Source organism: Cupressus sempervirens, chromosome 10, assembly GCF_028749045.1.
Source record: "Cupressus sempervirens isolate cs-2001-9-10 chromosome 10, ASM2874904v1, whole genome shotgun sequence".
NCBI lineage: Eukaryota > Viridiplantae > Streptophyta > Pinopsida > Cupressales > Cupressaceae > Cupressus > Cupressus sempervirens.
The window spans coordinates 299,334,224-299,349,635 of NC_143127.1; the positions used below are offsets into that span (position 1 = coordinate 299,334,224).

A 15,412-nucleotide genomic window follows, 5' to 3' on the forward strand; every position below is an offset into this window, starting at 1 on the left:
AGCGAACTGTTCATGATCCTTCTGAGAATTTCGAACATGATAACCAAGCTAGAGTTATCATTTCTGCCCTTAACAAAACTCTTTATTTTTTACTATTTAAATCTAATTGTTGTAACTCACTCGGGACACATGCTTTATTGAAGCAAAACTTCAGTAGCAAGCACGGCAGAATTATCCACAGCGAACCTTGGCAATCATGAAGATCGACAGATACAAATGCTATGACATAACTAAAACAGCAAAATCAATGTTGTTTGGAATTACTGCTCAATAGTATGTCAATATTGAACTTTGGAATTAATAACAAGAACTGTTGACAATTTCTTTGGCCCTGTTGGTCAGTAAAAATAAAACCACAAGGCACTTCTAGTAAAGAATAGCCCATGCGATTGTTGGGCTTTTTCGAATTAACATACAAATCTCATGTTGATGATCTGTTCAACATAATATCCCAGCAATCTTATTCTACCCTGAACTGCTATACAACTATCTATCTCCATGAAATTTGTATTAGCATAAGCATTTACATTTACAAGCCCTAGTGTCATCATGATAACCAGATATTGCTAGGGGCGTGCTCTTCTAGGAAAAGCCAAAAATAATAATTTATTGCATGGCAGATGGATGTCTAATACTGTAGCAGGCAGCTTGATAGACGCCATTCCCTAATAGCCAGTTAGAATTGCATGCACCTTCAAAGCCTGCTACAGCAAGATGGATTCTGTATAAATAACAAAACAACAGAGCATTGGGCATGACTTTTCATCAAGTTCGCCATGATGATCTGGAGGTTGGGCGACTCGGTTCTGCAGTCACTAATGATCTCCGGGGTTCATCAGGTCTTTGTACATCCTAGAATAAGAACTCAGCAATATTTTCATAAGAGGCACAAAAAAAACAAATAAAGACTAAATATTATGTACAAGATCTATGAATTGCAGCATCAAGAACCTGTGCAGTAGCTGATGAATTAGTCCGGCGTGGATGCATGGACATCTGTGATTGTGTTCTACAATGTGAGCGATGCTGATGTTGCATATGCTCGAACTGTTGGAGCTTTGAAGCAAAATTGATTCCACTAGAACCGTTGCCTATGTCCATGTTTTTTACACCATCTTCAACATTTTGCACACCACTTGGGAGTACAGGTATGTGGGACAAGATTTGTGCATAAGGATTTCCAGAAACTGTTCGTTTAATTTCATTTGAAAAGTCGCCACTAAAGGGGTATGAAGGAACTGTCTTCAATCGTGTCCTTAAGATCTTGAACGCAGCACTTTGCTAGTGTTTCATAAATATCATCACATTTACATCAAGTTAATAAGAGAGAATACAGGTGGTAACCAAATTTGCCAAGCAAAATTCTGAAATGCAAAAGCAAATATTATTCTAAATAATTGATGGGAAGACAGATTAGTAATTTCAATTAAGTGAACACAACATACATAATGATAGAGATATGGATATCATCACATTTACATCAAGCTAAGAGAGAATACAGATGATAACCAAATTTGCAAAACAAACTCGGAAATGCAAAAGCAAAAAGTATTCTAAATATGTGATGGGAATACAGGATAATCATTTCAATAAAAGGGACCCAACATACATAACGATAGAAATATAATGGAAACAGAAAAGGTAATGATTTTCTGGAGTTTTATAACAAAACTAACAAACATAACCAGTAGCATGTCCAAAAGTTCCAAAAGGTTATAGTAAATTATTATGCATGGTGCAAATTGTAAGGCAATCAGAATCAAGAGCTCAACTTTCAACCTTTTTCCTTATGCCCTACTCTTCTAGGGGAGATAATTATGGTGCATGGGATTGAAGGCCTGGGCAATAAAAGCTCATCTTCATAACTCATGGCATGTGATATTCTTAAAGCACATCTAATGATCAATAGTCAAGTCGAGGCAGCACATACTTGCAGGAAGTAAGGCCTTTATTCCATATGCTTTGCAGTGGTCTATATTCCAGCTGTGCCGTAAGGATGCATAGGTTTGTGTTCAACAGGCTCCTGGATAAATGTCTTTGGTTCAGCTTTCCAGAATCAAATGCAAGATGTATGCCTCTGAAGCCCTAAAGGATAACTCGAAAAATATGAACAGATGCATATTTTGACCTGAACAAATTATTGAAATGGCATCAAGAGAGATTCAAAAAGCAATGAATAAAAATAGAGGAAGATGAAAGTGACACCCACAAAAGAATGTTGGAAAACGTGTGAATCAGGTAACTCTCCTTTCTGAATATAGTCTGCCTAGATAACAGTATTTCAAAATGCTTGCTAACAGTAACCAGGCATACTCATGCAATCCAGTGTTGAACCAAAGAACAATATACATAAGAAATTACAAGAAAAAAGGTGTTACCCTATAAAGCAAAGCAAAGGAATTGCCATCAAGATTGCTTGGCATTCCATTGGATGATGCAATCTTTGAGGCTCAGGATGACAGTGATAGTGACTTTAATCTGGATCAAGATTAGGGGCAGCTGTCATACTTCCATTGTTTTCATTTTGACTTTGATGTTTCAGACTTAAGAGTGTTTTGACTTTATATCATCTGATAGTTGATACATTGATGGAACGTGTATACGATCATTGATAGTCGATACATTGATGGAACATTTATATGATCAATGATAGTCGATACTTTAAAATTTTTAACTTTAAAACTTTAAAGTCTTTTTGACTTTTCAATGTTTTCATTCTGTTGAAACTTGAAAATCGCAGCCTTTGCGCATTTTGATATATGATTATGATATGAATCTATGATGCTTTTCATTCTCTCATTTATTTGATCCTATGTTCCTATTCTAAGTACTCTTAGACTTCAGTATTCTAAGTTCTTACAGTCTTACTCTTAGATGATGATTCAATTTGATGCTATGTTCTATGATGATTTGAAGAATGGAATTGATAATTTCAAGTTATGTTGCTATGATGAATGTTACACTTACAATGTTATGAAATTCTGAAATTCGTGAGTAAATTTGAAAATTTGGATAGATCGTCCTCTGCTCCGACCAAAAAGACTCCTGGAAACCCAATTCCAAGGTTGCACGGGTACGTGGGTACGGGAACGGGGACGGGTACGGGAACGGGTACGGGTACGCATATTTTTCAAAATAGGGGACGGGGGTACGTGTGTATGCCTATTTTTTCTATATTATTAATATTTTATAGAAAACATAAAAATCAAAATATATGTCATGAGTCATGACATTGAGCATTCAAAACAAGAAATTTGAAATATATATATATGCTATTGCTGAATGTTTAATGTTTAAAGTATTTTTCATAATAGGGGACGAAGGTACTTGGGTATGTCAAACTTATTTAAAAATTATACCTTTATATTTATAAAAAATCTGAAATTATGAATCATGACAATGGTTTTTCAAAACAAGAACAGTGATAAAGTTTGCAAATGTAATGTATTGTTTTCAGTTTCAGATTTGCTATATGTTTGAAATAATAATACATGATAAATGCTTAGATGCATAACAAAGAAGGCAGACTTTAAAAATGAACAAGAGGATCCTAAATCATATAACAATGACATATTGCAAATGATAAACTTATGACTTGAACAGTGATAAAGTTTATTTTTAATGAGTATCAAAGTTTCAAACTGATTTGGTATTGAATTAAGTTTGATAAACAACAAGCTAATACAAAAAAAAAAAGCAAAAAAAAAAAATCAGAATCTTAATCAAGGTCCTTAGCTATGATGCTCTCCACCGAGTACCCGGTACGTGGGATACGTGTACCCGGTACTTGGGTACGTGGGTACTCAGTGGGTACGAGTACCAGGGGTGTGGGTACAAGTACCCATGCAACCTTGCCCAATTCCTTGTCCCCCCATTCCGGAAACTCAGGACATAGAAGTTAACAAGAAAGAAAGTAGCTCCCAATGGAATATTTAATGAACTGTCACTTTAGTTTTACAAGTGATACTATTTTTCATCTATTGTTAATTGTTGACAGCAGGTTGCTTTGGGCTAAGAATATTTACCGATACTTTCAGAAAAAGTGAATGTATTATTGGTACAAATGTAATTCAGACAACACTTCAGCTACAAATTAGAGTATTCGGTAGCAAGCACAGTCATGGTGTGGTGATCATTCCAGTTATTGAGGTACCCATGCCCTTATCTATTACAAGTTGTTGACAAGTCTATTGCCAAACAAATTGGATTTTTGCAGAGAAAAAGCTTTATTAATGTTCAAAAGCAAAACTTACGCACGATCAGCACACCAGAATGCAAAAGATTTCCCAGCAAGTAGATGAGTTTTCCATTTTTAATGTACATGACTCTTTATAACTTTTGTATATAATGAGAATGACTTCCACAATATAAATAAGAACAATTTGTTCATGTACAACTCTGTTGATCATTGATTGTCCCAGCAAGTGGAGAGTGATATCACTTATTGTGGAGAAACTTAATGACAGAGCTGATGAATTTAAAGAATTTATGGAGATAATGAGTACATACCCAGGGGAATAGAGCAATAATCAAGCAGTCTGTATAGATTAAAGATACTCTGAAGAAAAATCCTATAAGGAAGAAATTGTCATTCCCAATACAAGCCTCTTATAATACCTAACGCCTAGTATGAAAACGTGCATCTAAAAACACCACTGCAGGTAGTTCAATATTTCAATTGCAATCAACAAGAGGAAGATTACTCTCCAAAATAGAACAGACAAAATGTACAACAATCCCCATAGAGACAATTAATTTGCTTATGCAAGCCAACAAAACACTGTACCAACCAACCTACGTTATCAAAGAAATAAAATTAGTAGACCCACATACATAACCAATTGGGACAAAAGTTTTAACGGCACAAATTTGATCTAAGTTGAAGCGGATTGCAGGATATTGAACTATTCAAACATGATAACTAGAGACTGCATTACTAGGAGTGTAAAGCAATTTCTGGTCAAGGTGGAAGGATCTTAAACTTGCCAACGTCTGAACAAAAAAATAGACAGTCTAAAACATTAAAGCATATAGTAAGTGAACAATAAATTAATTGTTGTGGAACCTTGTAGATGAGATCAAACCTCCAGAGAGGGTTGGCTTCCCCTCTCTAACCTAGATGTGAAGTGTTGGTCCAATCTAACACTGGATAATGCTAAACTAATCCTAATCTATCAACTTGCAAAAGGAAATGAGAGAAAAGAAAGCTGAAAATGGAAGGATAGGGATGCATCAAGACTGAAAGTAACTCTCCCCACTGTAATATCCCCTTTTTGTTAGACCTTATAAAATATGGACAATTAACCTTCAAAATCAACTGCAAGAGACTTTTCCTTAAGTCTCAAATAACACTCGAAACAATAATGATTACAATACGAATAATAGTCTATGCTATTCGTTCTAAAAGATTGTTCGTACCATATACAAATAATATGATATATGAGAACCTACGTTCCACTGAGTTTTGGGGACGGGGACGGTTTAGGTGATGGGGACGTGTTTCTCATACAAGCATGGTTTAGGGCCCATTTTTAGGGGACGGTAATAGGGGAATTTTTATATAGAGAGACATTTCAAACGTTCATATCATATAGGGATAAAGCATTCATCATAGACATTTTAGAAGATTAATACGTAACATTAGACTTGAATTTAGACTTCACATGTGAAGCCATAAGCAAAATATTAAAATAATGAAACTCAAATGCTTCCATTGTCAATATATGACATAAATATACCAAAAAATGCCCAAAGGCTCTAAATTTCAAACATGAAATGACTTAAAATATTAAAAATGTAAATACTATAACTAAACTATTAAACAATAAACATAGAAACCCGCAATAATATATAACTATCCAAAATCAGTAGATGGCAGGTCTAAGAGTCTAAATCAAGTAGATTTGATGCCCTAACCTCCCCTTTCAACTTTTGTTCACTCCTTGACCAGCTGTTCATTATCTCGTTGCTCTTCTCCATAGTTCTAGAAAATGGCGTAATATCGCCAATCTCGCAATATTTCGCAAGTAGATTTCCATGCCGAATATATCACACCATTTATCGTCACTGAAATAAATGTAAAAATCGCAGCAATTTAATCTGAACATATCGCACTAAATCCAAAAAATTGCTCGCAAAAAAAGTTGAAAAGTCTTTGTCGACGAATTTAGGTTTAGTTTTTTTTTTTTTTTTTTCTTACACGACACTGGCAGAAACGAAGGGCATTTGGCGACGATAACTATTTAGTCGCATTTTTCCTGCAACGCAATTGTCTGCAACTCTATTTGGTTGCATTTGTCTGCAAGGCGATTTCTATTTGGAGGCTTTGCATTTGATCTAGACCCTGCATTTGATCTGGACTCTGCTGCTCTGCATCCAATCTGGACTCTTTCACGGTCGACCTGGAGTTTTTGTGCCTTTGACTTGGAATTTTTGTGCTTTCCATCTCGATTTTTGTGAATTCACAGTTGGATTTCCAAGTATGTTTTTTCGTTTTTAATTTTATATTTGATTTTAAAATCAAACTTAACTGTTATGCTTCGTACTTAACTTATTTTGTAAAAATTAAAATATACAATTATTAAACTATTTTATTTTGATAAAAATTATTATAATACTATATTTTTGCAAGTTAAAATATATCATAATTTTGTTTTATGTTTTATTATTTACTATTTTGTAATATTATTGTTTAGTATTAAATGTTTTAGCATTTTGTTAAGAGATGCCTATAAAAAATGTTAAAGAGATACCTATTTGAGACTCAATCATACAAGGAAATAAAAAAACCCAAGCTTGCAATTTATTTCATAAGACCTGTAGGTCCATTTCCAATTTATGTAGTGTGATTATAATGCGCAAATATTGATGAAGTGACAAGACTACTTTTAAATCAGATGTCATTTTAATCATAGGCTGTATGACTTACTAAATGTTATGCAAAACTCCTATACATAACAATTAGTAGCCTTAAAATATGAAGTTCTTTTTCCTCATATCATCCTTCAAATTTTAAACTTATTTAATATTTGATTGTTCATTCTTATACTTACAGAGTGCAAACTTCGAGTGAGAGTGACATACCTATAGAAACAGGATGAGTGGTGGTGGTAGAGGTAAGGACCCTTTATGGAAACATGGGATCTCAGGGGTAACCAATGGACATGTCGAATGTATCCAATGCCATAAGCATATGACTTCAGGCATAAGCCGATCGAAATACCATCTTGCGAAGATTCCATGCAATGATAGTACACTGTATGAAGTATGTTCTGAAGAGGTTACAAGAGAGGTTTTGACAAGCCTACAAAAATATGCACAAAGTAAGACAGAAAAAAAGAGGACATTCAAGGCCATGGCAGCCCCAATGGGGACTTTTAGTTCTATAGGACTAGAAACCGGTGGAGAGGGTTCTTCTATTGGGCCTCGGATACAAGGATCGGGAAGTACGAGTGGGTCTCCAGCAAACTTTTGGGTTCCACGTAACACTCTTAGTGCTCAACCCGGCTTGCTAGGCACTACATCAAACAAAGAGATGCATGAGAGGACAAAGGTGGCAATTACAAGATTTTGGATCCACAATGATATTCCTTTCAATGTTTTATGTAGTCCGCATTGGGATCAAGTGGTAACTTCAATTTCTTTGTCTAGTAAGGGGTTCAAGCCCCCAACTCCCTATGAGGTGAGTGGGTCGTTGTTTGATGGCAAGGTAAGAAACATTCATCAGCTTGTGGAAGAGCAAAGAAAATTTTGGGAACAAAAAGGTTGCACTATTATATCTGATGGGTGGACAGATGGCAGGAATAGGACGCTCATCAACTTTATAGTTGCTTCAAGGGGCCAGTTGGTATTTCTAAAATCAGTTGATGCCTCTAATCAAGTAGAAAATGCAAAAAATTTGTGTAACATGTTGGATGAGGTGGTAATAGAAGTGGAGTGGCTAATGTCATCTAGATTGTGACAGACAATGCAACTACATATGTGGCAACCAATAGACTTCTGATGGAGAGACATCCCAAATTATTTTGGGGCCCTTATGCTGCCCATTGTCTTGACTTGCTTCTTGAAGATCTAGGGAAACTGAGTTGGGTGGAGAAGGTGGTTGAAGATGGAATATTGTGAAGTACATCTACAATCATACATGGGTCTTAAGTCTTATGAGAGAGCACACTAGTGTTAAGGATCTTGTACGAGCAGGGGTCACGCGGATTGCTACTAATTTTTTGAACTTGCAAAAGCATATCTGAGACATTGTTAGACCTCAAGCACATGTTTCTTGCTAAGAAATGGTTAAAGAGTCATTATTGCTAGGAAGCCTAAAGCAAAGAAGATTGTGAGGATTGTGTTTGATGCTAGCTTTGAAAAGCTAATGAAGGAGACCCTCAAAGTAAGCTTTTAAGTCTTCATTGATGATTTAGTATTTAATTTTGATATATTTTGATTTGCTGATTTTTGTATGGTTTATTATGTCCAGGTGTCAAAAACGTTGGTGAAGGTTTTACAAATTATGGATGGAGATAAAAACCCCATGGGGTTTCTATATGAAGCCATTGACAAGACAAAAGAGCCCATTCAGCACTTGTATAGGTCAAATGAGACCAAATATAGACCCATATGGAACATCATTGATCATAGATGAAACCGACAACTCCACCAACACATTCATGCAACTGCCTACTTCTTGAACCCCAAGTACTATTTCTCCAACACTTTTAAAGCAGATGCAGAGGTTCAAATTGGCTTGGACACATGTATTCAAAGATTGGTTGCTGATACAGACCTCCGAGACCTCATATTTAATGAGTTGCAAAGCTCCAAGAGGGAAGAGGAGCCATTGTTTTCTTCTCCCGATTGCAAACGTAGGAGATACACCTTGCAGCTAGGTAAAAAAGAGCATGTGTTTAGTTTTATCATACCATTTATTTAGCTTGTGAAGTTTATTGGAAGTTTTACCACATCATAAATGGTTTTTTTAATCCTTGCAGATCTGTGTTGGGAAGATTATGGTGCCACAACCCCTAATCTTCAATAGCTTGCCCTCCGAATTTTATCGCCGCCTTCTAGTGCTTCTGGCTGCGAGAGAAATTGGAGTAGTTTTCAGAACATACACACAAAGAAACGTAATAGGTTGACTCAAAAGCGCCTCAATGACTTGGTTTATGTGAAGTACAACCGTCTCTCGCACGAGAAGGTGAAAGGGAAAGCTTCATATGAAGCACTAGACTTGGATGACATTGATCCATATTCAGCCGAGTGGATTGCTCCTCCTAATGGTGAGGATGCAGATGCAGATGCAGATGTGGGTGAAACTTTATTGATAGATGAGCAGCTAGCTGAGTTTGAGAGAGAAGCAGACAAGTGGGATACGGATGTGATAGCACATGAGGAGGAACATGAGCTTGGTCATCCATCAGAGGCTTTTGTCCAATGTGAGGTACCTATTAGGGCACTTGTTGAGGATGTTACCACAGCAACTACTTCAACACCACACACCCAGCAGCAATGATCTCTTTTGAGTTTTACTTGTACATGCAATTCATGATTGCTACTTTTAGTTTTCATTGATACTGAAACTTTAACTAAATATGTATTCAGAAGTAGTAGTTTCATGGAGTTCGACTTCTATGTTTTGAACTTATTTATATTTAGATGTTGTACTTTTTTTTGGTATATGATTCTAGCACTATGTTAATCTACTAAGTCCTACTTGCTATGAATTACTGTTTAACTAAAACTTTGATTGATATATGGTGGATATCTCAAATTATTAAATATTCTACAAATTTGGTGTATGTATGCATTTTTTAGAATATTTTAAGATATTGTATAATTTCAAATGTTCGTTAAAAGTGTTGATTTATTAACAAATTTTTCACTAAGTTTTTGCCGATTACGAGTTTTTCAAAAAAACTGGGTCGGCCATGATCTTGCTGATATCGAGTTTTTAAACTATGCTCTTCTCCTTTGCAAATGTGGGAAAAAAATTTATTTTTCTTCTTTCCAGTTATTTTATTTATTAATGTTAAATTTGGTCTGGGAGTCCTTGTGTGCCAGTCAGCCTTTTTTTTTCAAATCTAAAAATGCCTTATTTTTAACATTGGCATTCCAAAAATGGCTTGGGCCATAGAGAGGACAGCCAAAGTCCCAGGACAGGTAGCATCAACCTAACCATATCAGGGACTTCTAGCCGAACCCCCATACCCTGCTGCTCTCAAAGTGACATTCTGGGGACAATACCTGATTTGCCCATTTTAAGATGCCATTGTGGATGGCTGATATTCGTCATTGTGTACCCGTGCCATACCGGGGATGGGAGCCGGTCTCAAGTCCAGGGGACACGTCCCCATGGAGCACAGATGAGAAAAATATCACTGCTATATCTGATTCAACACTTAGATAGTTGAAAGATGATTTTGGTCTACATGTCTGCACTTAATGCAATGCAAACAATGTTAAGATTATCTCTGCTCTCTCTGATATGACTGGTGACAAGTATGCAAGGAGATCTTGTGCTTCTGCTGCACAATATGGATTGTGCAACCAATGAGATTAATAGCTGTCTCTGATACGACACAGTAAGTGAGCTACAATGTGTTCCTATTACCACATAGCGATGTAATGCTATTCCTGATCTGTCTAGATAAACTTGAAAGTGTTCTTAATGATGCTATTGCTCTGTCATATCTTGATCCTTAAACATATGAAATTATGCTGTGTCATATCTTGATCCTTAAACATATAAGTTATCTTTCTAAATATTGCTTATATTGAAATGATGATCTGTTGCTCGTAATACATCGTTGTGGATATGCAAATATGTATGGCTTCACTTATAGCAGTATAGTGTTGTTCCTGATTTGTCTTTATATGCTTGCAACAATGGCACTCTCCTCATTGGGTACATTATATATATGCAACTCTTTTGACAATAGAGCAATCCAATAAGGATATATAAAAGAGATAAAATGATTCAACAATGCTTGAAGGAATAGGTTTGATCTCCCTTATGTACCTTGCAATATTGACGAAATTACACCTCTCAATTGTTGAAGAGACATATCTCTTCCAAATTGCACATCTTTATGGTGTAAAAAAGTTGGTTCCTCATGCAAAACATATCTCTTTATGATATTAATTAGTTTATTGTTCCAATCGATTTTCACTTGTATAAACACTGCCTACCATGATTAATCGTTGTTTGTTATCACTTGCCTTAGTCGATATCTTTGGGTTGTTACTTAGACATTCTTGGCCAATCCTTACTATGCAGCATTTCTTGGTCAATCCTTACTATGCAGCAATAATTGATCCAAAGCAAACCAATGGCTGAAATATCTTCCTTTCTAGGAAATTGATAAGGACAGGTTTTCACATATATAATTGGTCTACCTAATACTTGCCAGCTGTTTGTGTTTATCACATTGATACCAATCTGATTTCTATGCTCAATTATCCTGTATTCAATCACATGTATGGTGCGGTCATTACACCTGCTTATTACAACACAAAAGATTAAACAACTACCAGAGGATTCATGCAATTTTCTGCTCTACTAATTTCTAAGAAGGGCATATGGAGGTTAGGATTTGATTGGTGTTAAGAGGGGAGTTGAACCCCACACTTAAGACCTGCATATGAAGCAAACACAACATACAGACTTGGGAAATAATAAGCATTCAATTAAACATGGGGGTAAAAGCATCTCACAAAACACATTTGAAATGAAAAGAGGTGAAGATGGTAATTGTTGGAAAATGAACTACACTCTAGGATCAACAAACAACCTTAGACCATAGTTACTCCGCCCTGGGGGATGGGGGGACGGTGGAGCAGGGGGACAAGTTTTTGGGAGGAGGGGACAAAGGGGCCTTAATTTGGGGACGGTTGGGGGACGGCAGGGGAATGTTGGCATGGGACCAACAGGGGGTTGTTTATACTATACATATGGTACTTAAAATGCTAGTTATGAAAGACATATTGCAATATAGGATATAAAGATATAAAAGAGTAAATACTTGAGCATTGCATTGAATTGGAATATTGAACATCGAACATTTAACATAAATAGTCAAATCAGCAAATAGTCAACACCGAGACATCCCCCATCCTTGGCGGAGGTGGCAGAATCTGGTGGTACCGCTGGGGACGGGGGAACAAAGTCCCTGGTGCGTTCAAGTCTCTGGGACATGGGGCAAAAAGAGGGGGGACGTGTCCCTGTGTTACTATGCTTCAAACCTTCACATGAGAGAATAATAGTTCACACAATAGTTAATGTATTTGAGATGACTAAAATTTACAAAAAACTCTATTATAAAGGCAAGAACAAGAGAGGGAACGTCAATGAGGTGCAAGTGTAGGTACAAATATCTACCAACTACTGGCACAAATACTAGATGCAGGCAAATAAAATAATATTAAACCTTAGCTAACACAAAGAAGGACGATATGATGCCTAAGTTTAACTTAAACATGTGAGTAAATGTTAATTTACTTCAACACACCCCCTTCTCTATAATATAAAGCAAGATGCAAGATGGATCCCAACAACTAGGCCATTTTAACTATTATCGCTACAACTTAGGAAGTAGATTAGTATGCACTATGCAAAAAGAAAGCAAGATGCATGATGGATCCCAACAACTAGGCCATTTTAGGTACCTGTGTATAATGCAAATGCAATGCAAAGCAAAACAATTTCTCAAAATGGAGAAAAGGAGAAAACCACATGGGAGAAAACTCCTATCCAAAAGAGAGGAAAGAAAACAATAAATTCAAATAAAAGTTTTAAACTACAAACAGCCAAGCACACATGTTTTCTATTTTTTTTCTCCAGTAAAATAACACAGCTTACTAATTTAGTCACATTATATACACATTATATTCCACAAATTAGTAATCATTCACCTCATATCACTTTTTCAGCAAAAGTCTGTACGGAAAAAAATCTCTATCAATAATCGTATAGCATCCAGAACAAATATTTCCAGTAAAAGAGGTTTGATTATATAATCTCATATGAAATTGGTATACATCAGTCTATATTAGAAGGTTCCACTAGGCACAAAAGATTAGCAGACAATTCTTGATCTTTAAAACCTGGACATGACAAAGCTTTGTTGTGATAGGAACTAGAAAGAAGCCATGGCTTAATATTGAGATACACCATGTATACAAAATTCTCCATATATCGTGTGCCTAAATTACAGAAAACAAAAGTAAAGTTGGATAAAGATAAACATACCTGAGGAAGCAACATCAGAAGACCATATAGAGCTTTCAGCAACCATTGATAACGTCCAGGATCTAAAAGCTGAAGAGTACCAAGATAGCAATGTCAAGTAGTAATCTCAGTTGTTTCAATTAAGAAAACTCCAGTTTAATGTAAAGCAAGTATGCTGTATCTAGGTAAAAGTACATATTATAGAACAATTTCAGAAGTAAAGAAACTGATGAAGATACAAATGGTTAAATGTGTTAGAAGATCAGCTATTCAACTAGCTCTCACATCATTATGGAGCATATATAGCATGCCACATAGATAGCAAGCTTTAAGGTGCAAAACAAGGCAACTCACAAGGATGTGAATGAAATTAGCATATAGGATAGGAGTGCATGAGTATAACAAAAATATATTTACATCAGCGAAAACTGCAATTCATTAGATTCAATATTGCAAAATAATGTTTTTACATTTCAATTTATATGTGTTGAAATTGAGGCAAGAGCCTACAACACAACAGTAAAGTGTGAGCCTCTCATCTAGGAGGTCTTGGGTTCAAGTCTACTTGAGCCTAACACATAATAATAATTAATATCTGTTAAAGTGTAGCTTCAGTAGAAGTGAAGTACACAATATTTAAGTATTTAAATCTATGATTTCATCACATTCATATATATATAGTTGACTACGGTCATGTGTTTACTAATTGTCATGTAATTACATTGCAATATTGTATTGCAAGCAATTGTATTGCTTATTGGTTTAACAAACTGTGGGCACTATTATATGAGTTCATGGGCCCGTAGGGCCATGACTTTACGTGGCCTAGAGTCATGTCCCTACGGGCACACAAGTCCCCACCATTATACATATAACTGATCGCTGGTGGTTGAGTAATCATCAATCACACAGCAATGCATTATTCATCATCAGCAATACAAACAATTTTCTGAGTATAATAGAGTTGATACATATTCAGTTCAGTTTGTCAGTAAATAATATATATTGTACTTAGAATCACAAGTATATATATTCAAGATCTTCATTGTTATAGAACTATAACCTGAAGCAGTTTCAGTAGCATATATATTATGCTGATAATTCTATATCAGTATACTGAAATTACTAACTAGAAGACTGAAATGTCCCTTTTTTGATTTTATATGATATTTCAAGCCTCTAATCAGATCTTTAAGATCAAACAACCAATATTTTAAAGATCCACCAATTTCTCAATAAACCCCAAATCGGCTATGCCGAAAATAGTGCCAAAAACTTCACAGCTTCACATATTATTAATAAATCTGAAAGTGGACATTTTTATAGAAATTTCAGCAGCATAACAGCCTACAAAATGGCATTTCCAGATATGTATAACATTTACACAACAGCTTCCAAACGGAAGACAAAAACAATGCTCATCGAGCTCCCGAAAACAACACAAAATAGCCGGAAACACCACAAAAGCACTGATAATCTATCATAGAAGTATAATCATGACGAAATACATATATTCGGCTCTATTTTAACATCTAAATGTCTGATATACAGCAGCAACCCAAACTGATATGAAATACTCAACCAAAAACACCAAACTCTTACAAAAAACAAACCCGAAAACTCACAAATCTGCATTGTTCAGCACCAAGGCAAACTCTGTATAAGCATGCACATGGAATGGCTTTAAACTCCCGTCCTTAGCCTTCCTGGAAACCTGCAAACTCCCGTTCTTGGGTCTCCTCCACAGGTTTGGCAGCCTCTGAAGATCAACAAAGAAATGAGCAAAATCAAGTTCTGGAATGAGCCCAAAATGCCTCCAAACCCCTTAAAAGAGGGCATAACCCTAACTCACGTCCAAGAGGGGTTAATAAAACATATTTTAATAATAATTTTTATTTATTAGTCCATTAGCTTCCAAATATTATCCCCTTTTTTCGAAACTTAACCTTTTTGGGCCTGCCTGCCTTAGTAAAGATTATTATTTTTAATTATTTGAAAAGGGGACATGACAAGTCCTCCCCTTCCAAATATTGCTTGTCCTCAAGCAATGGCTGAACAATAAACCAATCAATCCACCTGGATCCCAAATGTAGTCATGAACTATACTATTGTCAATTAACACAAGCTCCTGCAACATCCTCTGCAATATAACCAAGAGGAATCCATAATCAAACTGACAATTACTGCTCAACC

General features: G+C 35.8%; 1 protein-coding gene across 1 annotated transcript in view; it reads right to left on the bottom strand.

Moving 5' to 3' along the window:
- Window positions 1-250: 250 nt before the first annotated feature.
- The window catches only part of LOC149533822 (ARM repeat superfamily protein), a 97,783-nt gene continuing 82,621 nt past the window's right edge, over window positions 251-15,412 (bottom strand). Inside the window, exons 19-21 of the mRNA XM_089807789.1 lie at window positions 13,241-13,309; window positions 952-1,281; window positions 251-852 (exon numbers count right to left, since the gene is read on the bottom strand). Coding sequence (XP_089663915.1) covers window positions 766-852; window positions 952-1,281; window positions 13,241-13,309 — 486 coding nt within the window. The 3' untranslated portion in view covers window positions 251-765. The remainder of the gene's footprint in view (window positions 853-951; window positions 1,282-13,240; window positions 13,310-15,412) is intronic.